The sequence below is a fragment of the Elephas maximus genome, chromosome 13 (genome assembly GCF_024166365.1).
Source record: "Elephas maximus indicus isolate mEleMax1 chromosome 13, mEleMax1 primary haplotype, whole genome shotgun sequence".
Classification (NCBI taxonomy): Eukaryota; Metazoa; Chordata; class Mammalia; order Proboscidea; family Elephantidae; genus Elephas; species Elephas maximus.
The window spans coordinates 74533494-74555288 of record NC_064831.1 but is presented as its reverse complement, the minus strand read 5'-3'; the positions used below and the strand labels follow the sequence as shown (position 1 = coordinate 74555288).

The following is a 21795-nucleotide window of genomic DNA, read 5'->3' as shown; positions in this document are numbered from 1 at the left end:
CACCTGGGGACTGTTACAACTTCAGGCTCCTGGGTCCCACGGCATACCTACTGAGTCAGAGTCTCAGGGTGGGCTCCAGAAGTCTATATTTTTAACAAGCTATTTGGGTGAATTTTGAGGCCAGTGGGCCCTGGACCACACCTTGGCCCAAGATAGTGGTTCTCAACTCCAGACCGTGTCAGTCACCTGGGACATTTTTTTAAAGTGCCTGGGCCTCAGCCCTAGAGATTCTGATTTAATTGGTCTGAGATGGGACTGGGCGTCAGTGTTTTTAAAAGCTCCCCAGGTGTTTCTAATATGCACCCAGGGTTGAGAATCCTGGTCTGATGGTTATACGTCTTATACCTGGTGTTTGATTGAGAGATTTCACTTGGGTAACTGTAAGAAGGGGACTTCAGCCCCTCTGATGAGAAGGCTGAGGCAGAACCCTGGTGACCCTGCCAGGAGTAGCAATAGTAATCTTTCACAGCGATAACAATTCTACGCAGTTTTTGTACTTTATCCTATTTGATCACTTCACCCCTCTGGGTCTTAGTTTTCTTGGCTGTAGAGTGTGTTACACTGAATGATTTTCCAGAGTTCCTTCATCTTGCTGGCGTGGAAGAAACTCTAATCTAGAGCTGTGTTGTTTAATCTTGGTCTTACAACATCATAAGGTGTGTCATAATTATGGAAAGGGTATGGTGAATGTCTCAATACCAAACTGAAGGAAAATTTGTGCCGTGTACCGTAGTACCCTGGGAAGACTCTGGAGTGTTGTGAAATGTGGAATCTGACCTCCCAGGTCAGAGTTCCTGAGTGGAAGGGCAGCTTGGTCTTTGGAGGCAGCGCTAGTCCTGGCCGTACTACTACTGGCAAGTTCCTTGTGAAGTAGGAATTGTGTTTTAGAAACTGTAAAGCTCATATAAATACAAGCATGAGTAGTACAGGGCAGATTACCCAATAAGCAACATAAGCACTGTGCTTATTGTAATGAACATTTTCACATGGGTTTGAAACTGTGAAACCCAGGTGGAGTTGTTCACTACAGATTAGTAAGTAAGCATAAGCAAGGCTGTGCTTACCTTGGTTACTAGGTCATCTGCCCCTGTCAGGGATTATAAACTTGAAAAGAGGCTTTGATTCTGTACAGAGGTGCTGTGGGGTTGGGAGAGAGACAGATGCCAGCCATACCTAGAAGCAGACTTCTGGATGTGGTGAAAAAATGTGAAATTGTCCAAGACAGATGAACTTTTAAGCAAGGTAAGCACTATGCTTACCTTGCCTATTGGATAATCCACCCCGCATGAGTATGTGGCTCGGGTGACCTGGGAGAAGCAGTCAGCATCGGACGGTGAACCTGATGGTCAAGTTTCTCAGCCCTGCTCTGCTGCCAAGCTGTTACTGCACATGGGAGACAGTCTTCATAACTGGATAGAACCCAGTGGCTGGATGAACCAAGGTTAACCTAGAATAAATAACCAGGTACACTCACTGGAGCACCTCAGAGCTTATTTACCATTGGACATGAGACCTGTGCCTCCCCACCCTTAGCTGCTGACTTTTGTCCTCACCCGGACAGCACAGTGTCTGCTTGTTAGTTTTTGTTTTGAAACATGAAGGTCCAAAATGAGAAAAGGAAAAACTTTAGGAGAAAAAAAAATTTTCTCTATTTTCTTTCTGTACAATTGGAATAATGGGGTGTGGAAATGGGGTGGAGAGGGCAGTGTGGCTAGAAGCTGAGTGCGTGGAGCCTTCCCTTTCCTTCTAAATTTTTACATTATATAGTCTGTCTCTGTTTAGAATCCTAAGTAAATGCTGGTCTGTCAGAGCTAAGACCAAAATGGAGTCAAGCGAGGAAATGCAGGATTAGTGTGAGAATGGGCAGAATTAGAAATTCAGGGGATAAGGCTTTTTATTCTAGCATTTGTAGGTACATGTACCCGATGGACTACTAATCAGTGTTTTTCAATCTTGGCCAGTTAAATCTGAATCTCTAGGGGTTGTGGCCAAGCACCGGTAGTTTCCAAAGCCCCCAAGGTGTCGCTAATGATCAGCTACAGTTGAGGACCACCTAATTTTAAAGATGAGTTCTGCCAGCTTTTCCCATTTCTCCTTTCTTAGCACCTGGCTCTCCCCAGCCTATGGCTTTCCCCCAGGTTGTCTGCCCCTGCCTCCTGTATATACTCCCACTCCCTGACCCTCTGCTTCCTCAGCTTCCGCAGGCTCCTTGAGCACTGGAGGATGAGCTGTGTGGGGTAGTGAATGGGCTTCGCTTACCTTGACCTCCCTCTACTCTGCATGCTTTCAACCAGCCTGACATTTAGGGATTCGGCAATCTGCTGGGGCAGTCTGAAACATTTTGAGGTAAAGCTTGTTGGCCACTGAGGATAGTGGCATAATACTTAACACATGCATTTGCTATATGCCAGGCAGTGTTGTAAGAATTTTACAAATATTTACTTACTCACTCTTTATAACAGCCCCATTTTACATATGGGGAAACCGAGACACAGAGGGAGAGAAACTTACCCAGGTCACATGGCTAGTAAGTAGTAAAAATGGGATTTGAACCCAGGTAAAAAAAAAAAAAAAGAAGAAAATTTTTCTTTTTCTTTTAGTCTGTGCTCTGAACCACCACAATAGGCTGGGGAAGTTTTGTCTTTGGCTGTAGTTGAGGCCTGCTTTGAATTTAGGTTTAGAGATTTTTCTCAGGGTCTGGCCTATGCTTGGGTTATTATTATTGTTTCTTAGCTATCTTTGCTTAGTTTAACATTTACCTTCAGACCCATTTAAAGAATTTTTTTTTTCTTCCCTTAGGTGGTGTTTGGAAACTAGATCATGTGCCTGGATAGAAGTTTCTCCTTTCCCCGCAGCTCTGCACCCCCAGCAATGTTCACCGCATCCTTGTTTTGAGAACGTCACTAAGGTATGAAATCTAGCCTGACCTGAGCTGGCCTTGAACTGTGGAGAATTTGGGCACAAGTGATTCTTTCCTTTGGTTATTTAATTGCATATTTAATTGGATACACTGGGTCCGCTGGCTAAGGGCCCGGTGCCTAGTGTGTTGAAGTGTACACATGTGTAGAAAATATGATATACCTCCATGTATTTCTCACCCAGCTTCAACAGTTACCAAGTCATGGTCAACCTTGTTTCATTTACATACTTCCCTGCTGTCTTCCTCTGGCCCTAGGTTATCTTGAGGCAAATCCCAGACATCACATCATTTTATCTGTAAACACTTCAATGGTCTTAAAAAGATGAGGACTCTTAATATTCCATTTTGTCTGGCACCAGAAGGGCACATAGGAATGTTCCTTTGGACACATTACCTTCTGCCGTTTGCTTGGGCCACCAGGGACACATACAGAGGGCGCACATATGGACACCTGGACGTTGGATCCGCTGCTGTGCTGGGTTATTGGCGAGAGGCTGCCTTGCCTGGGCTGCTGCTCTCCTTCAGAAGGCTGACTGCCTGTAGGTCAGCCATGGTGCAAGAGCCCTCCCAGAGTTCTGACAGGAGGGAAGAGAGGATTGAGAAGGAAGAGGGCTATGGAGAAAGAAATAGGGGAGGAGAGAGAGCTTAGGAGGAGAAGAATTTGTGTGGGGGGAGGGTGAGAGAAGGAGAAGGGAAGTGAGAGCGCAGAGCTCCTGGGGGAGAAACTCTACTGCCCCTTGACCTACAGCTCCTAACCTGTTGCTGTAGCCTCGACTCTGACTCACAGTGATCCTCTAGGACAGGGCAGAACTGCCTCACAGGGTTTCCAAAGCTGTAATCTTTACGGAGGCAGACTGCCACGTCTTCCTTCCACGGAGTGGCTGGTGGGTCCGAACTACTGGCCTTTTGGTTAGCAGCTGAGTGCCTTAACCACTGAGTCACCAGGGCTCCTTACCAGCTCCTGAAGTCCTCTGAAAAGGAGCCCTGGTGGCACAGTGGTTAAGTAGTTGGCTGCTAACTGAAAGGTCAGCGGTTCTCACCCACTAGTGGCTCTGTGGAAGAAAAGACCTGGTGATCAGACTCCTCTGATGATCTAAGGGAACGCAGGGCACTACGAGCGTGCTCCGTGTGTCCCCTCCGCCTGTCAATAGTTTGTCTGTGGTAGGTGAGACTGGTGGTACCCTCAGCTACCCATGGAGAGAGTAGCCCTTTCTTTTTTCTGGGTCCCTTTGCTTAGGGAGTGGAGGCTTGGTTCCCAGAAGGTCTGAGGCTGCTCGCTTCGTCCTTAAATTTGGGGGTCTCCACCACCGTGAGATGACACTTTACAAAGTACAGTGGGAGCAGCTCCTCCAGGATCTGTGTGAATAAGAGCAGTCCTGTCTCCCTTTTTTCTCAGGTCTCTGGGTCTTGTTCCCTCCTAACAATGCGTAGTGCCCAGTTAGTGTTGAGATCTGTTTGCAAGTAAGGAAAGGTAAAGGGGGTACAGGTTACAAAGTATTAGTTCCTAAGTTCTCAGCTCTCTTTAAACTTTGTTGTCTGTACCTAGTTTCCTTTATTATTGTCTCAGTCCGCATTATAGTCCTGACTAATCCCAGCTCACTCCAGTTCTATCCTCTTTATTTTTTTTTTTTAACATTTCAGCTTTATTGAGATGTAATTCAGATGCTGTAGTATCCACCCCTTTAAAGTGTAAATTCAATGTTTTTTTGTATATTCACAGAGTTGTATTCCCTTTTTTTTAAGGCTGAAGACTATACTGTGCCTTCCTCTTCCCCATGGTTCTCAGAGTTATCCTTCCCTCTCCACTAGTGTCATGCTGATCCTATCCTCAAGACAGATGACCTTATCGTGGGAACATTGACCAGTAGGCATTTTCCACTGATAAAATATTTAACTTAATCAGCCCCTGCAGGAGCCCAGGATTCATAGACAAGTGCCACTTGAGGTAGACCCATTCCCACTGGTGAGATTTCCTCACCACTCAAGATCTCTCTATAATAAAAATTTTAAAGCTTCCCTTCCCCCGCTCCAAAAAAAAAGAAAAGCTGCAAATTTGCCAGTTGCCTGAATGGTAATAAACCTGCTTGGGAATCTGTGACTTTCCTTGAACAATATTAATTCTGGACAGATGAGCTTGTCAGCTTGTTCCACCTTTTCTTTTTTTGAACATTTTATGTGGTTTGGGTGAAAGAACAAAATTAGTTACCCGTTCAACAATTTATTCACATTTTGTGATATTAGTTTCAATCTCCTCAATGTAACAGCACTCTACCCACTTCTCCCTGAGTTCCCAGTTTCCATTCACCCATCTTTCCTCCCCCTTCCTGCCTTCTGAACTTTTTTTTTGGGCAAATGCTGCCCTTTTGGTCTGGCATGGTTCATTATCCTGAAGAGCACTTTCCTCATAGGTGTTACTGTTCGCTTTATTAAAAAGCCCAAAACCAAACCCATTGCCGTCGAGTTGACTCTGACTCATAGTGACCCTATAGGACAGAGGAGAGCTGCCCCATAGAGTTTCCAAGGAGCGCCTGGTGAATTCAAACTGCTGAGCTTTTGGTTAGCAGATGTAGCTCCTAACCACTACACCACCGGGGTTTCCTATTCACTTTATAGACCTGTCTATTGTCTGGCTAAAAGGTGATCTCCGGGAGTGGGTTCAGTTCCAGGTTTGAAGGATGTCTAAGGGCCATAGTCTCTGTCAGATCACAGTAAGTCTGGTCTTTCTTATGAGTTTGAATTTTGTTCTACCTCCCCCCCACCCCCCCCCCCCCCCACTCTGCCCAGGACCTTCTGCTGTGATCCTGATCAGACCAGTCCTCTATTGGTAGCCAGATGCCATCTAGTTCTCCTGGCCTCAGGCTTGTGGAGGCTGTGGTTCGTGTGGTTCATTGGTCCTTTGGACTAATTGTTTCCTTGAGACTTTTCTTTACCCTTCTTTGCTCCAGATGGGAAGAGAAAAATAGTTGTATCTTAGATGCCCACTCACAAGCTTTTAAGACCCCAGTCACTACTTACCAAAGTGGGTTGTAGAACATTGTCTTTATGGACTGTGTTATGCTAGTTGACCTAGATGTCCCTTGAGACTATGGTCCTAAGCCCTCAAGCCCAGTGACTCTGTCCCTCGAGGTGTTTGGTTATGGTTAGGAAGTTTTCATAACTATGTCCCCTGTGTGTTCTACTGTACACTTGGATATATTTGCAGCACATACAAATGCCTATGTAGAAATACCCTCTGCCAAACCTATATACGTTCATAGATGTACTCCCATACACCATCCCACGCCTTTTCAGCCTATGTATCCACTTGTAATTTGTTTGTTGTTACTGTTCTTGCAGGATTGTATATGTAATAGTATTTACCATTGTTGCCTTTTACTCTTGGCCTTCCTCTCAGTGTCTTCCTTTGCCTTGGTCATGTTGCTCTGACTCCCCATATGTCGTATATTGTCCTTCCCTTCACTCAAGTTAGTATATCTCTACTGTCTAGTTAGCAATGACTTCTCCCTCCTCCTCCCATCCCCTGATAACCAATGAAGAATGTTTTCTGTGTGTAAACCTTTTCTTGACTTTTTATAATAGCGGTCTCATACAGTATTTGTCTTTGTGATTGACTTCACTTGGCATAATGTCCTCCAGGTTCATCCATGTTGTGAGATGTTTTGCAGGTTCATCGTTATTCTTTAACATTGTGTAGCATTCCATTGTGTGTATGTACCACAGTGTTATCCATTCATCTGCTGATGGGCACTTAGGTTGTTTCCATATTTTTGCTATTGTGAAGAATGCTGCAGTGAACATGGGTGTGTATGTGTCTATTTGTGTCATGGCTCTTATTTATCTAGGATATATACTTAGTAGTGGGATTGCTGAATCATATAATATTTTTATTTCTAACTCGTTCCACATTTCTAATGGTGGATTACCTTCAAGTGAACAGACTGGAGCTTATAAACAAACAACAAGGAAATAAATGATTGTATGTCAGGTGGAGATAAGTGCTGTGAAGAAAAGCAAAGTGGAGTAAAGGGGTAGAGACTGACAGTGGAGGTAGGGGCTGGTATCTTATATGGAATGGTCATGGAAAGCTCCTGACAAAGTGACCTTTGAGGAAAGGCCTGAAGGAAGCGAGGAATCGAGCCACACAGAGACCTGGGGGAAGAACATTCCAAGTAGATGCTCTGAGGAGGGAGTGTGCCTAGCATACTTGAGGGCCAGTAAGGAGGCCTGCGTGTGCCTGGAGCAGACTGAGTGACAGAGATGGTGGCGGGAACAGAGGGCGTGTAGATCGTCCAGGCCTTGTGAGCTGTGGTCAAGACTAGATTTTACTCTGTGTGAGATGGGATGCTACTGGAGGATTTTGAGGACTGACATCTGATTTATGTTTTAAAAGGGGCACTCTGGCTGCTGTGTTGAAAAAAATGGTGGAGGCAAGGGTGGAAGCAAGGAAACCAGTTAGTAGACTTTTGCAGGAATCCGTGGGAGAGATGATGATGCTTGGAGATAGTGAGGTATGACTGGATTTGAATATGTTTTGAAGGTAGAGTTGATAGGATTGGCTTATAGGTTGGATGAAGGATGTAAAGGAAAGTGTCTCAGTTATTTAGTGCTACCATAACAAAAATGCCAGAAGTAGGTGGCTTTAAATAACAGAAGTTTATTTTCTCAGAATTCAGGACGCTAGAAGTCCGAATTCAGGGCATGGCTCTAGGGAGAAGTCCTTCCTCACCTATTTCAGTTTCTAGTAGCTGCTAACAGTCCTTGGTGTTCCTGTGTTTGTAGATGCATCTGTCTCGGTAGTCTCTCTTCCTCATCCTTGTGTGTATGACTCTGTTTTTCCTCTTTTCGTAACTCTGAAATTACTAGGCTTAGGACCCATCCTACTCTGGTATGACCTTATTAACATAACAAAGGAAACCAGCTATTTCCAAACAGGGTCATATTTACAGGTATTGTTGTTATTAGTTGCTGTTGAGTTGATTCTGATTCATGTGTGCAGAGTAGAACTGCTTCATAGGGTTTTCAAGGCTATGACTTTTAGGAAGCAGATTGCCAGATCTGTCTTTAAGGTACGTCTGGGTGGGCTTGAACTGACAGTCTTTTAGTTAGTAGGCCAGTGCTTAACCATCTGCACCACCCAAGGACTTCTTTTTACAGGTAAAGGGGTTAAAATTTCAACACATTTTTGGAGAACATAATTCAATCCATAGCAGAAAGGGAGGACTCTAGATGACTTCAAGATTTTTGGCCTAGGCAATTGGAAGGATGAAATTGTCATTGACTAAAATGAAGAAGACTGTCGGAAGAAATCAAGAATGAGATTTGGATATATTAAGTTTGGGATGGCCTATTTGATACCCAAGGAGCCCTGGTGGTGCAATGGTTAAGCACTTGGCTGTTAAACAAAAGGTTGGTGGTTCAAACCCAACAGTGGCTCTGCAAGAGAAGAGACCTGGCAATCTGCTCCTGTAAGGATTTACAGCCTAGGAAACCCTATGGGAGAGTTCTACTTGACTTGATGGCACACCACAACAACATTCAACATCTGAGCTGAGATATAAGCTAGATTTGAGGGGATGCCAATTAATTAATAATTTAGCGAATACGTATTTAGAGGCTTATAAGAGGGACTACGTATGCTGAAATAACTACAGTTGTTGTTAGGTGCCACAGAGTTCATCCCAACTCAGCAATCCTATGTACAACAGAACAAAACACTGCCTGGTCCTGCACCAACCTCACGATCATTGTTATGCTCGAGCCCATCATTGTAGCCACTGTGTCAGTCCATGTTGTTGAGGGTCTTCCTCTTTTTCGCTGACCCTCTGCTTTGCCAAGCATGATGTCCTCCAAGGACTGGTCCTTCCTGAAAACACGTCCAAAGTATGTGAGATACAGTCTCACTATCCTTGCTTCTAAGGAGGATTCTGGCTGTACTTCTTCCAAGATTGTTTTGTTTATTCTTTTGGCAGTCCATGGTATATTCAATTTTCTTTGCCAACACCATAATTCAAAGGCATCGATTCTTCTTCGATCTTCCTTATTCATTGTCCAGCTTTTGCATGGATATGAAGCGATTGAAAACACCATGGCTTAGGTCAGGCGCGTCTTAGCCTTCAAAGTAACATCTTTGCTTTTCTACACTTTAAAGAGGTCTTTTGCAGCAGATTTGCCCAATGCAATGCATCGCTTGATTTCTTGACTGCTGCTTCCATGGGTGTTGATTGTGGATCCAAGTAAAATGAATCCTTGACAACTTCATTCTTTTTCTCCATTTATCAGGATGTTGCTAATTGGCCTCATAAAAGCAGAAAATTGTGCCATGCTGAGGAACAAATAAAGCAAAAGGGAGCACAGTGGGGGGATGAGGTTACTTTCGATAAGTGTGGTTAGAGAATGCAAGTTTCCCTTTCTTGCCTCTAGGAATCCTGTGCCCTTGGTGAGCCTTCATTGGTGTCCATGGATGTGTGGCTGCCATGTCTTCTGTGGGTTCTGTAGGGGCACTCTAGAATAGGGTCTGAACCTTCAGCTTTGTGTCCTGAGTGCCAGGCATAACTCTTGACATTTAGTAAATGTTTGAAGGATGAATTCCTGTTTCTGAGCCCAAGTATAAAATGAAGAGGTTGGACTAGACCAGTACTTCAGACTCACGTGGGAAGCTTTAAAATGTGCTGCTTAATGTTCATTGGGGGCAACGACTGACCACATATACGTCCGTGGTTCAACGCTTGCCCTCCGGAGGATGCCTGCCCGCCCCTCCTGCTGTACCACTTTGGCCCCCGTGGTATGCACATGAAGCTCATGGCCACTGTGTTCCAGAACCTGTTCCCCACCAACAAAGTGTACAAGGTAAACCTGAATACCATCAAGCCGCTGCATTCTCCTCATCTGACTCCCAGGAGCTAGATTTCCACCATTATAACATCAAGTCATTCCTGTGGGAGCAGGTTGCCAGATGAAGAAGCTTCTCCAGGAGAAGTTTCCCAACATGAACTGTCTGTAGGACATTAGTGAGCAGGTGGCCACGGGCGTGGGGCTGTCAGCAGTGGGGAGCCTGACGGTGAGCACAGCTTTAAGGAGCTGCCCAGACAATCACTGGGCGCGGCAACATGCAGGCCCAGCAGAGCTCTGTGTGGCTCGCTGAGATCAGTCCTTGATGATTCTGCAGCTGCTCATCAAGATCCAGGAGGGTGTCAGGGTGTCCACAGTTTCACATACAAGATGGAGGAGGAGCTCCAGGCCATCCTGGCAGCCAAGGAGGAGAGGCTGTGGCTGAAGGCCCAGAGGCAGGACCCTTAGGCTCACAACGTGCAGTGCAAGCGGAAGCAATGAGAAGCCCACAAGAAGAAGAGCCTGGTGGGCACGAAGAGGGCACGGGCAGAGGCTAATGGGCACGGTGATGCTGAGGGGGCCAGTGACCTGAGGAGGGGGAGGATGAAGCTGAGTATTTCCACCAGGCAGTGGGCAAGAGGCCTGATGAGGACATGTCCCCTGAGTTGACTGAGAGGAGACAGCCCGCCGGGCCTCCATGCAAGAAGCAGCAGTAAAGAATCAGAGGCCAGGAGCCCAGGCCAAGCAGGGGCCCAGAGGGGCCTTGTGTAGGGTTGGGCGTGGCCACCTAAGAGAGCAGCTGGAGCAGGAGCCCCAGCAAGGCGAAAGGAATGGCCCAGATTAGGGCCTGAGAGATGCTGCCCTGGGGCTCCTGCCAGGCTCCAGCTGCAGCCTTTGGCTTCCTTTTATAAAGGAGCTGTTTCCCTGACTCCACCCCCACACCCACCCCCATAATAACTGACTGACGGTCCCAAAATGAGGCAGGGTGGTGGGGGAGAAAGAAAAGTTTCCCTTTCTCTGGGGGATGCCCATGGGCCAACTTGGCCGTGAGCCTACCCCACAGCCCTCCACTCTCAGGAACAGATGCCACTGCTACTGGGGGGAGTGGATGAGGGCACTCGGCAGGCATTGGGGCGTGGGTGCTGGGTCCTGGTTTGCTAAGACTGCCCCCCTGCTGCCCGGGACACTGGGCGAGACCCACCAGGTGCTCACCTGAGGCATCTGCAGCGGGAGCTGCCCAGGTCATGCACAGCACAGCAGCCCCAGGCCCATGGACCCAGGCATTTGTACAACATCCAAATCATACAACATCCCATTTCACGGAAAATATCCTGAAAGTTAAGTGATATGTAACTGGTAACTGTAAATACAGATGCCAGGGACCCATCCCAGACTGATTGAATCACAAGTTCTATGATGGGGCTTGGGAATCTGTATTTTAAAGTTATTTCCCATGTTATTCTTTTGCAGTTAGCCCAGCATCAGTCTGCAGACCGGTGTTTGGAAGCCACTGGACCAGATAATTTCTGAGGTCCCTTTCAGCTCTAACATTCTGTGAGTCTGGCTAGAATGCTTGGAAATTTTGGTTGGGGCGGGAAGAGCATGGAGGAAAGGAGACGCTACCTCTAGCTAAGGATACCTCGGGCAGTGTAGGCAGGAGGGCAGGTATATCAGCCAGGGGTTTGGAGAGAATGGAGGAATGGTTTGGGTGGGGCGGCGGAAGTGACAGCTCCCTTGCCACTGGGAACCTGGTAGGTTAGGCCCTGGAAATAGAGATGAGAGACCTCATCCCGACTTTGGAGAGACTCGCAGTCTGATAGGGGAGTCTGATGAGAAAATGCATGATTCCAGCCCACCATGGGGAATGCTGCTGTAGAGGTGGGGGGTAGTCTCAGTGTGAGGAGAAAATGGAAGAGGAGGAGAAGGAGGAGGATCATGGACTGGTGCTGCAGTGCTCAGAGGAGGAATCCAGAAAGGGGGGTCCCTGGACCTGAGGCTTGGGGGATAAGGAAGATTTCTCAGGCAGACCCGTGCTTGGGGCCAGGGTAAGGTTGGGGTGTCAGATATTCTTCTCTAGTCACAGGGAGTGGTTTGGACCCTGACACAAGAGACATGAAACTCTGAGAGACCTGCAAATATGATTAGAATGGAAGGTATCCTGTAGATGTGACTGGAGAGGTAAGCAGAGACCAGATCAGAGTGGATCCGCCATGCTAGGCTTCAGTTTGACCTCTCTGCTGGAGGTGACCAGATATGTGTTTTATGGCAATCATGGAGCTAAGACTAGGTAGAGGAAAGGACAGGTGAAAAACATTATTTTTTACCTGGGGCCATCGAGGTAGCTGTTCTCTTAAAAGTTGCTGAAAATCTCTTTGGGCTGTTCTTGCTGATAGTTGGAGTGCCCGTTGCCTCATGAAATGAAACAGTGGCCATTGACCAACTCAGACCATGTGTTTCAGAGTCACTCAGACTTGTTAGTGGGCCTCAAATGTGTGTTTAGACAGGCAGTGATATGCGTATGGTAGAGAGATTGTGTGTCTACCTTCAGAATTAAGTTTTTTGTAGAAATCCATGAGCTGTAAATTAATTTGCCCAGCTGCCCCAGCCTAGCCTACTGAAGGATCCTTAGAGTTAGTTTAATTTTACCTATTAAACCAAGGCCTGCCCAACATCTTCACACAGGTAGTTAGTGACAGCATAGAGGTGGAAGCCACTTGTCGTGGTTCACAGTTCCTTGTGCTTTTAGCTCTACCATTCCCAGTCTGGGCCTTTGTTCTGGGTCCAGGCACACGGGGCTCTTTTTTCAGTTTCCTTTGATCCAACTGAAGCTTCACTGAGCTCCCTTCACTACCACGCATGAAATCAATGTCTGTCTAACCCTAGCTACTGCCACGGTTCAGGCAGGAGCTTACTCTCAAGCTTGCTTGCTCATTCTTTCTCTCCCCTTGTCTAGCTTCTATTCCTGGTACAAAAAAATTCCCCTACCTGGCAACTCAAACAGTACTTTCTTCTGGTCTCAGCTTCTGCTGAGTAACGTCTCTCTCTCTCTCTTTTGCTCTTTTTTCCTTTTTGGTATCATACAGTTGAGGTATTCTTTGCTCTTTTGTCTCCTGGGATGTTCCTTCTTCTGAAACAGACAGCTGAGGTAACTTTTGTTTACCCATTTTAGAACTTTTAACCATTATAAATAATTTTATAGAGATATCATAAGCCATTTTCAGTTATGTGGGGAACAGGGTAAAAGAGTTCACCTGCAGGCTTGTAAAAAATCCATCCATCCATCTTTTAGCCAACAAACAATGGTGGTTTTGTTGTCTCACAGTCCAGTGTTCTTTAGGTCATACTGCCTTTCACTTTTATTTTATAAATCTGTAATGTGTTATTTGCTTCTTATTACAGAATATACTGAATAGAAATCAGATTTTTCTTGATATTTTGGAATGCCTCTGTCCCCTTTTTGATGTCCTGTTACTGAATTTTTATTAATCTCTGGTTACTGAGGAGTTCCTGAGTGGTGCAAAGGGTTAATACACTCAGCTATTAACAGAAAGATTGAAGTTTGCGTTTACCCAGCAGCACCTCGGTAGAAAGTCTTGGCAGTCTGCTTCTAAAAAATCAGCCATTCAAAACCCTGTGATGCACAGTCCCACTCTGAACACAGGTGAGGTCGCCATGAGTTGGAATCGACTCAACAGCAGCTGTTTTTTTTTTTTTTTTTTTTTTACTGTTAACTGAACTTAGTGTTGCTAAGAAAAACAGATGACCAAGTTTAATGTTATCTGAAATTTGAAGTCTTCAGTACACTGCGGGAAAGTTGTTCCTGGTTCCTCAGAGCCCTTTTTTACTTCTAGATATGAATAAGTGTGGGCATTACTATATTTATGCCTGTAACAACTTCAGTATATTTTCTGACTCATGAATAAAGTACCTTTTATTTGGTTACCTCTTTTATTTCAAACTTTAAAATACTGCCCTACCCTCTGTAGTATTTTGAGATTTGATGAACACATCTGTACTCCAGTTTAGGCTTCCTTTTCCCCCCTAAATCTTCATTTCTCTGGAATAAAATAAGAGTTGTAATTTTTTAGGCTTTCAGTAGGAAGCCCCTCCATCTACTGTATAACTTTGATCTCACGTCTCTCAGAAGTTCTTCTTACTCTGGTATGCCTTTTTTCAGGTGTGGGGAACCAGGACTGTGTAGCACTTTTAGCTGTGGGCTCTGAGTGGTTTAGAGAAAGGGTAGGATCACATGTTGTATTTTGCTTCCAGTGTCCTTTGTGATAATGCTCAGTATTTTCTAGATCTCTTGTGATAAAAGGTGCAGTGTGCTGTCTTAAGAGGGAAGAGTCTAAACTGATGTCCAGGCTTCTTTCTTGAACAGATTAGCTTAGAGCCCCATCATTCTAAAGTATACTTGGGATTGCTCTTGCCTCAGTGTTCTTTTAGATTTGCATTCACTGACGTTTATTTGCCACAATTTTGCCTCAAGAGAACTTGCTGTCTTTAAACTTTGCGTTTTGATTTCTGGAACAGCTTTAGGTCCCATTCGCAAACTTGAAGTTTCACTTTATTGCTTTAACAAATATTTATTGAGTGCCTGATGGCGAACACAATGATGAATGAAACAGAAAAGCCTCTTCCCTCATGAGGTGTCCAGCCTGAAGACCTTCTGCTAGATCATTGCTTCCCAAAGTGTTTTGAACAGGAGACCTCCTTTTCGAAACGATTTTTTCATGGACCTCATTTAGTAGTGGTGTTTTTAATGGCTGATCACCGAGGATACATATGTGCATGAGAAGTTGAGTTCCCTAGTGAAGTGGGAACAACCATTCTAGGTAATTTATAAAAACATTAAGTTCCAGTCCAGAGCTGGTCACTGGGTTAAAAACTGTACTGTTCACAGTTGCCATAAATGACAATCACATAAACACACACATAACATACATTCACCCAAGTTCTATGGAATTCAGTGGTTTTTGTGTGTGTAATTTGAGCATTTAAAATCTGAAGAAATTCTGCTACCAATTCTGCCATAATCAGAGAAACTTTTTTTTACCTCCTTAAAGAATTCAAATAGGCTAATTAGACAGTTTTTGCTTCCAAAATGAAGCTGCTCCGCCCCTGCCCCCTCTAATTGATTGTTTACTTAACCGTTTTGTAAAATTTCTTGGGCAAACGAGTAGACCCTATAACAACAGCAATTTATACTCAACTTTTTTTTTTCTCCCTAGTTTCTAGATCTTTCGTGCAATGGAAACACATCCTGAAACAGGGTGGTGTCTATCTGCCAGTCTTGGAGTGGTTTTTTACCCCGAGGGTTTGTGCATACTGTTGCATAGTTCTACTGTCTCACCATTGAGTGAAATTTGCTCTCAGCCTGGGCCCCAGAGAACCCGTGACCCTGCCTTGCATGTTGACTAGGCTGCTCTGGGCTACTCAGTGAGCTTACCACGTCTGGATCTAGCTTGTTCAGATACTTCAAGGTGAACTTCTGCTTAGTGCTCATGAAAGGTAGGCCATGGTTCTTAGACTGGTATTCACAGACATGGGGCAGGGGCCACCACCCAGCTCTAGGTCCAGTGTGGCTGCCCCCCCAGGCAACGTGTACAGCTGCCTGGGGTTTGCCGTTCCTGCTCTCAGCATGCTGCTTTCAGCAGATTGCAGACAGTGGCGTATACTGAAGCTTTTTATTTTGACCATACCTACCTCTCTACCTTACCCTTCCCTACCCTGCCCTATATACCTACCTGTCTTCTCTCTCTCTCACCTTTTATTTTAATTTACTCCGCTGATTATCTAGCTAGCATTCTTCTGCTGAGTCATGCCAGTATGTTTTAAGAATCTTATATTAATGATTTTCGGAGTCCTCAAATTTTTTGGCTTGCTTAGTTTCTTCTTTTGGTATGTTACAAGAAATGTAATTACATAAAATTATACAAGCTATACAAGTTTACTATAAATGCTTTGGAAATACAAATAAAATAAGGAAAATATCATCTGTTGAGGTACTTTTAACATTTTGGAGTATTCGTCTAGCCTTTTTCATATATACTGTATGTATTTAGAAATTTTTGTTTTAAATAGCAATTATATATACACTTCAGTGTCTTTTTTTCTTTGTAACAGGAGCATTTCTCACAGCCTTGGATATTGATCTGTAATATAATTTATGATACCGAATATTTAATTTTGTTAATATGCCATAATTTATTGAACCAATTTCCTATTGTTGAAACTTTAGGTTGTGTCCGATTTTTTGTTATCAATAATTCTGTAATGATTATCTTCGCACAGAAATTGCCACATGCCTCTGTTTCCTTTGGGTAACTTTCTGAAGTGGCATTATTGCCCTTTTGTTTGCATTGCTAAATTGCTCTTTAGATAAAAAAAAAGAAAAATCTTTAGATAGGTTGTATCAATTTGTTACCAATTTATACTACCTGCAGAACTCTTATTTTGCCGTATCTCTGCCCACCCTGGGGATTATCATTTTATGAAAACCTTTGTGAATTTGATAAACCAAAATTGACTTCTGATTATTTTAATTTACATTTCTCTAATTTCCTTGTGAGGAAATTTTTTCATGTACTAATTGTCCACCTGCGTTTCTTTTTTTAATTGCTTGCTCATCATTGGCTTTGCTCATTTTCCTAACGGGTTATTCATCTTTTACTTACTGTGTTGTAAGAGCTTTATATATATTAATAAAGATGTTGATGATAGTAACTATCATATGTTGCAGTTATTCCTTTTGCTCTCTCTGCCTTTTTGTGCTGGCAGGTTTTTGATGAATAGAGCTTTTTATTGGTAGTCTTTTTCATTATGGTCTCTTTCTTTGCTTTTGTAACAGTAAATTTTTGATTAACTTCTATTTTCTACTTATAAACAGTGTAATATTCAATTTAGATCAAGGTTTAAATAAATACAAACACCTAGGTACAAGGTGAGTCCCTTATTCACTGTCATCAATTGCTGCTGCTTCTGGTTTTCCATACTAGGGCTAACTAGAAAACAGGACTTCATCTTTGGCTTTTAAAGGCTTCAGCTTTGGTAAAAAATCTTTACCAAGTTTTTTCCTGTTTCTGATGCTGAGCTGCCACACCATGTACTAGCTCTGATTTTCCTAGCAAAAGACGCCTTACCTCTGATCATTTTAAGGGAGTCTCTGAGATTTCTCTGGTGGGGAGAACATTACATTCTCCAGCTGCAGTATCTCTGCTCCAAGCCGCTGTGACTTCATGTTAGACAATAGCAGGCTCTCAGCTATTCTTCACATATGCCACCAACCATCCCTACCCCTCGCTGCACACATGCTTCTCCCAGCTCCTTAAAAAGGACCAATCTATTCTGTCCTTCTCCCTTAATGTCTTTTTTCCTGCACAGTTAAAGAAGAAATGTAAATAAGCTTATAGAACAAATATCCTACAGATGTTTCATTACAGTGATGGTCATCCTGTGTAGTAGTTCACTTGGTATTGATGAGTTCACTACTTTCAGTGACATCCATTCCTTTGTTTATGGGTTCTAAAACTTCCTGTTCTAGGAGACTATTATTCATTTTGTCCAAAAACTTTACCTCTCATTCCAATGAGGTATTCTGCTAACCTGTGTTTAGGTAATTGACATTTCACTTTATTATTGCCTACCATAATTAAGTAACTTTCCAGTGGGGGAAAGGGTTGTGTTTTTCATTGTGAAGTTGCGTTTTGTGGGGGTTAGGAGGAGTGTGGAGAAACCAGACCTGCAAGCCTGTTGGTCCCATGGGGGAGGTAACAGATATGCCTTCACCATGGCACCTGCTCCCCTTGTGGTTTTAAGTGTTCCCCCCTCCATCTTCCCGTTTTAAAATTATAAAAGCAATCTATCTGCATACGATGACTTTTGAAAAATAACCCACCGGTAATCCCACCACCCTGCATAATTATTTTCATTTTTCTTTTGTTCTTGTCTCAAATTATATTGAGTTTTGCTTTGTTAAAATCATAGTCTGTGAACATTTTTGTATTTTTTTAAAACTTAACACTGTAAGTAGTTTTCCATGTTGTTACATAGATTTCATAATTAGGATTTTTAACACATGGTAATTATCCATTCCCCGTTGTTGAACATTTAGATTCTTTCTGCGTGTGTATGTCTCTCTTTTGTGCTGTTTTAATAATGCTGCTGCATACACTTTTGCATATGGCCTTTGGAAATTTTGTGTCTTAGGGTAAAGTTCTGGAAGGGTTTGTCATTCGTCTGGTTCTGTGCGGCTACCATATTGCTTTCTAAAAGAGTCGTGCCAGTCCGCATCCAGAAAATTGTCAGCATAAACATGGTGTGAGAAGCATGTAAGCCACCATGGCCCCTGGATGCTGAAGCAGATGGAGGATTTAGGGCTGAACGAGGGAGGTGGTGGGGTTTTTTCCCCCTCCCTCTAGCAGGTTTGAGCCAACCAGATTCATTATCTGCAAGTGTAAGTGTTATAGTAATTCCTTAGTGGAAGGCCTCTTTCCTAAGGTCTTGAGTGTTCTTTTTCACCACAGTTCTATAGCTCTGCTTCTTCAGATGATGAAGGAAACAGGTGCGTTTTCTTGTCTTTGTGTCTTAAGTTAAAATAGAGTTTAGGGCTTTCCCAAAACTGTCCCCTGGCTAATTCGATAACCACGTGGTGCCTTGAGAGTCACCCTGTCCCTCAGGTCTAACCACCCATTTACTCACTGATAACAAACTTAGGGTGAAAAGCAAGGAATCAAGGGCTTCTGCTGAATAGAGCAAAAAACACCTAGGGGATGATAGAATCTTCCAGAGCTTATTCATGAGATAGTTTAGTTCAAATTCTGGCACTAGTGAATCATTTCGGATTTGATTGAATTCATACCGCAAAAATACAGAGTTATACAAAGTTAGTGAATAAATTACAAAGAGTAAATTAGCAGAGAAAGTTTTAGCCAAGTCTCATAGGAATTTAGGAGTTTTTTGAAAGAAGGAGATACTGAGCCATGCGTTTCTTTAAAGGGCTGAGTGATTGGCTTTTTGACAGTGCACTTGATCATGGGGCAGTGATTTTCCCTGAGAAATTGAGGGAGTATGGTATGAGTGTACCTTCTTTTTGGCAATGCAGCTGGCCAGGAATTTCTTGGTACTGAGGTTTACGGCCTGCCAGGCAGGCTTGTCGCTGAATATAATCCCTTCTCTACGTACCTGTCCAGCATTTTAGAAGGTTGAGGTAAAACTTGTTAGGTGTGTGATTATCCATAGTGCGGGGGCTTCTGCATGGGTGTGCTGGCTGCATGTGGGTTAGGGTGATGGGCATGCGCTGAAGATGATGCCAGACAGAGTCCAGTGGGATCCCGGTGTTCGCTAATTCTGTTCTCCATTTCTTTTATAGCCTTTGCCCGCATCCAGCCATGGGGGACATGAAAACCCCAGATTTTGATGACCTTCTGGCTGCCTTTGACATCCCAGACCCCACCAGTCTTGATGCCAAGGAGGCCATCCAAACACCCAGTGAGGAGAATGAGAGTCCTCTCAAACCTTCAGGCATGTGTATGGATGAGAGTGTGTCCTTGTCTCACTCAGGATCAGCCCCAGATGTGCCGGCCGTGAGTGTCATTGTCAAGAACACCAGCCGCCAGGAGTCGTTTGAAGCGGAGAAAGACCACATCACTCCCAGCCTCCTACACAATGGATTCCGGGGCCCAGACCTGCCTCCAGATCCCCACAACCTGGGACACAACTGTGGGAAGTTTGATTCCACTTTCATGAATGGAGATAGTGCCAGGAGTTTCTCTGGCAAGCTGGAGCCGCCCAAGTCAGAGCCATTACCAACCTTTAACCAGTTCAGTCCAATCTCCAGCCCCGAACCTGAGGATGCTATCAAAGACAACGGGCTTGGGATGAAGCCCAAGCACTCTGACAGTTATTTCACATCTCCCCCTGGATGTGGGCCTGTGGGCGGCCCAGTCTTGGAAGCTCTGGGTAAGTTTCCAGTCCCAGAACTGCATATGTTTGATCACTTTTGTAAGAAAGAACCGAAGCCAGAACCCTCACCCTTGGGGGGCCAGCAGGAGCATGAGCGAAGCGGGCAGAAGGCAGAGGAGCCTCACAAGGAGCTGGATGCCAGTCGGCTCTTTGGGGAAGCTTTGGAATTCAACAGCCACCCCAGCAACAGTATTGGGGAGCCCAAGGAACTTGCTCCAGAGCTTGGTATCTGCTCATCAGTCCCCCCTCGGCAGCGTCTTAAGCCAGCTCACTCCAAACTGTCCTCTTGTGTTGCCGCCCTGGTGGCCCTGCAGGCCAAAAGAGTGGCCAGTGTCACGAAGGAGGATCAGTCTGGTCACACAAAGGACCCCTCAGGGCCCACAAAAGAGGGTTCTAAAGGCAGCCCCAAAATGCCCAAGTCACCAAAGAGTCCCCGGAGCCCTCTGGAGGCCACTAGAAAAAGTATCAAGCCATCAGACAGCCCTCGCAGCATCTGCAGTGACGGCAGCGGCAAAGGCTCCCCTTCTGTGGCTGCCAGCTCCCCACCAGCAATTCCCAAAGTCAGGATCAAAACCATTAAGACGTCATCAGGGGAAATCAAACGGACCGTCACAAGGATCCTGCCAGATCCTGATGATCCAAGTAAGTCCCCTGTTGGGTCACCTCTAGGGAGTGCCAGTGCCGAGGCCGCAAGTGAGGTGCCAGGGGACGAGGGCACTGCCCTGCCTGCAGAGGAGCACTTTTCAGAGGTGGACACAAATTCAGGGAGCCCCCAAGGTGACAGGAAAGAGGATGAAAGCATGACCAAGGCCAGTGAGTCTTCATCTCCCTGCTGCAGCTCTGGGCCCCGGGCCCCAAAGGGGGCTGCGCCAGGCTCACAGATGGGCAAGAAGCAGCAGCAGACCTCAGCACCGCAGGCCTCTAGCGTGGCCCCTGCCAACCTCCTGCCCAAAGCCGTCCACCTGGCCAACCTGAACCTGGTCCCCCACAGCGTTGCTGCATCAGTGACGGCCAAGTCCTCAGCACAGAGGCGGAACCAGCCACAGCTTACGCAGATGTCAGTGCCCCTCGTCCACCAGGTGAAGAAGGCTGCCCCGCTGGTTGTGGAGGTCTTCAACAAGGTCCTCCACAGTGCCAACCCTGTGCCCCTCTATGCACCAAACCTCAGCCCACCTGCAGACAGCAGGATCCACGTGCCGGCCAGTGGGTACTGCTGCCTGGAGTGTGGAGACGCATTTGCCTTAGAGAAGAGCCTGAGCCAGCACTACGGCCGGCGGAGCGTCCACATTGAGGTGCTGTGCACACTGTGCTCAAAGACGCTGCTCTTCTTCAACAAGTGCAGCCTGCTGCAGCATGCCCGTGACCACAAGAGCAAGGGGCTCGTCATGCAGTGCTCCCAGCTGCTTGTGAAGCCCATCTCTGTGGAGCAGATGTTTGTGTCAGCCCCCGTCAACTCCACGGCACCAGCAGCCCCGGCCCCCTCGGCCTCCCCCAAGCCTAGCCTCACTGCAGGCAGTGCCAGTCCTCCTCCTCCAGCCTTGCCGCTCTACCCAGACCCTGTGAGGCTCATCCGGTACGGACTCGAGTGTTTCGAATGTCACAAGCAGATGCAGGACTACGTGGCCCTGGCTGCACATTTCCAGAGGACGACAGAGGAAACCGAGGGGCTGGTAAGCAGACCCTCCCTCTGGTGGGTGTCAGGCCCTGGCTCGTGATCGAGCATGGAAAGAAACACTCGTTGATGAGGGGGCAGTGGTGGGATCTCAGGAGTCCTTGGGGAGGATGTCTGACTTGATGCCTAGCAACTCGCCTGAATATATAGTCCTTGGTGCTTGTTGGGAAAGGCGTCCTGCCCACAACCGAAGGGAGACCCTGAAGATTGATGGCCATGCCCCATGTTCCACTCAACTCCCACTCCAGTGGGCTGTCGGGAATTGTTTCAGGCCTCGGGTTATGTCTCTGCTGGATGGTCACCTTCCTGTCCCTGGCAGGGCTCAGCACAGTTCGGGGATGTTCCCAGAGGACATGGGGGCAGAGGTAGGTGAGTCCCTGCTCCGTCCCTCAGTTTGTACTTCTGACAAGTG

The 21795-nt window shown here is 45.6% G+C and overlaps 1 protein-coding gene and 1 pseudogene across 2 annotated transcripts in view; both read left to right on the top strand.

Moving 5' to 3' along the window:
* The window catches only part of ZNF592 (zinc finger protein 592), a 55415-nt gene that overhangs the window by 12047 nt on the left and 21573 nt on the right, over nucleotides 1-21795 (top strand). Inside the window, exons 2-4 of one of the 2 annotated variants that reach the window (XM_049905652.1) lie at nucleotides 2800-2908; nucleotides 11219-11302; nucleotides 19119-21381. In XM_049905652.1, coding sequence (XP_049761609.1) covers nucleotides 19138-21381 — 2244 coding nt within the window. In that variant the 5' untranslated portion in view covers nucleotides 2800-2908; nucleotides 11219-11302; nucleotides 19119-19137. The remainder of the gene's footprint in view (nucleotides 1-2799; nucleotides 2909-11218; nucleotides 11303-19118; nucleotides 21382-21795) is intronic. The other variant, XM_049905653.1, reaches the window with a different exon arrangement.
* Nucleotides 9623-11205, top strand: LOC126087846 (suppressor of SWI4 1 homolog; annotated as a pseudogene).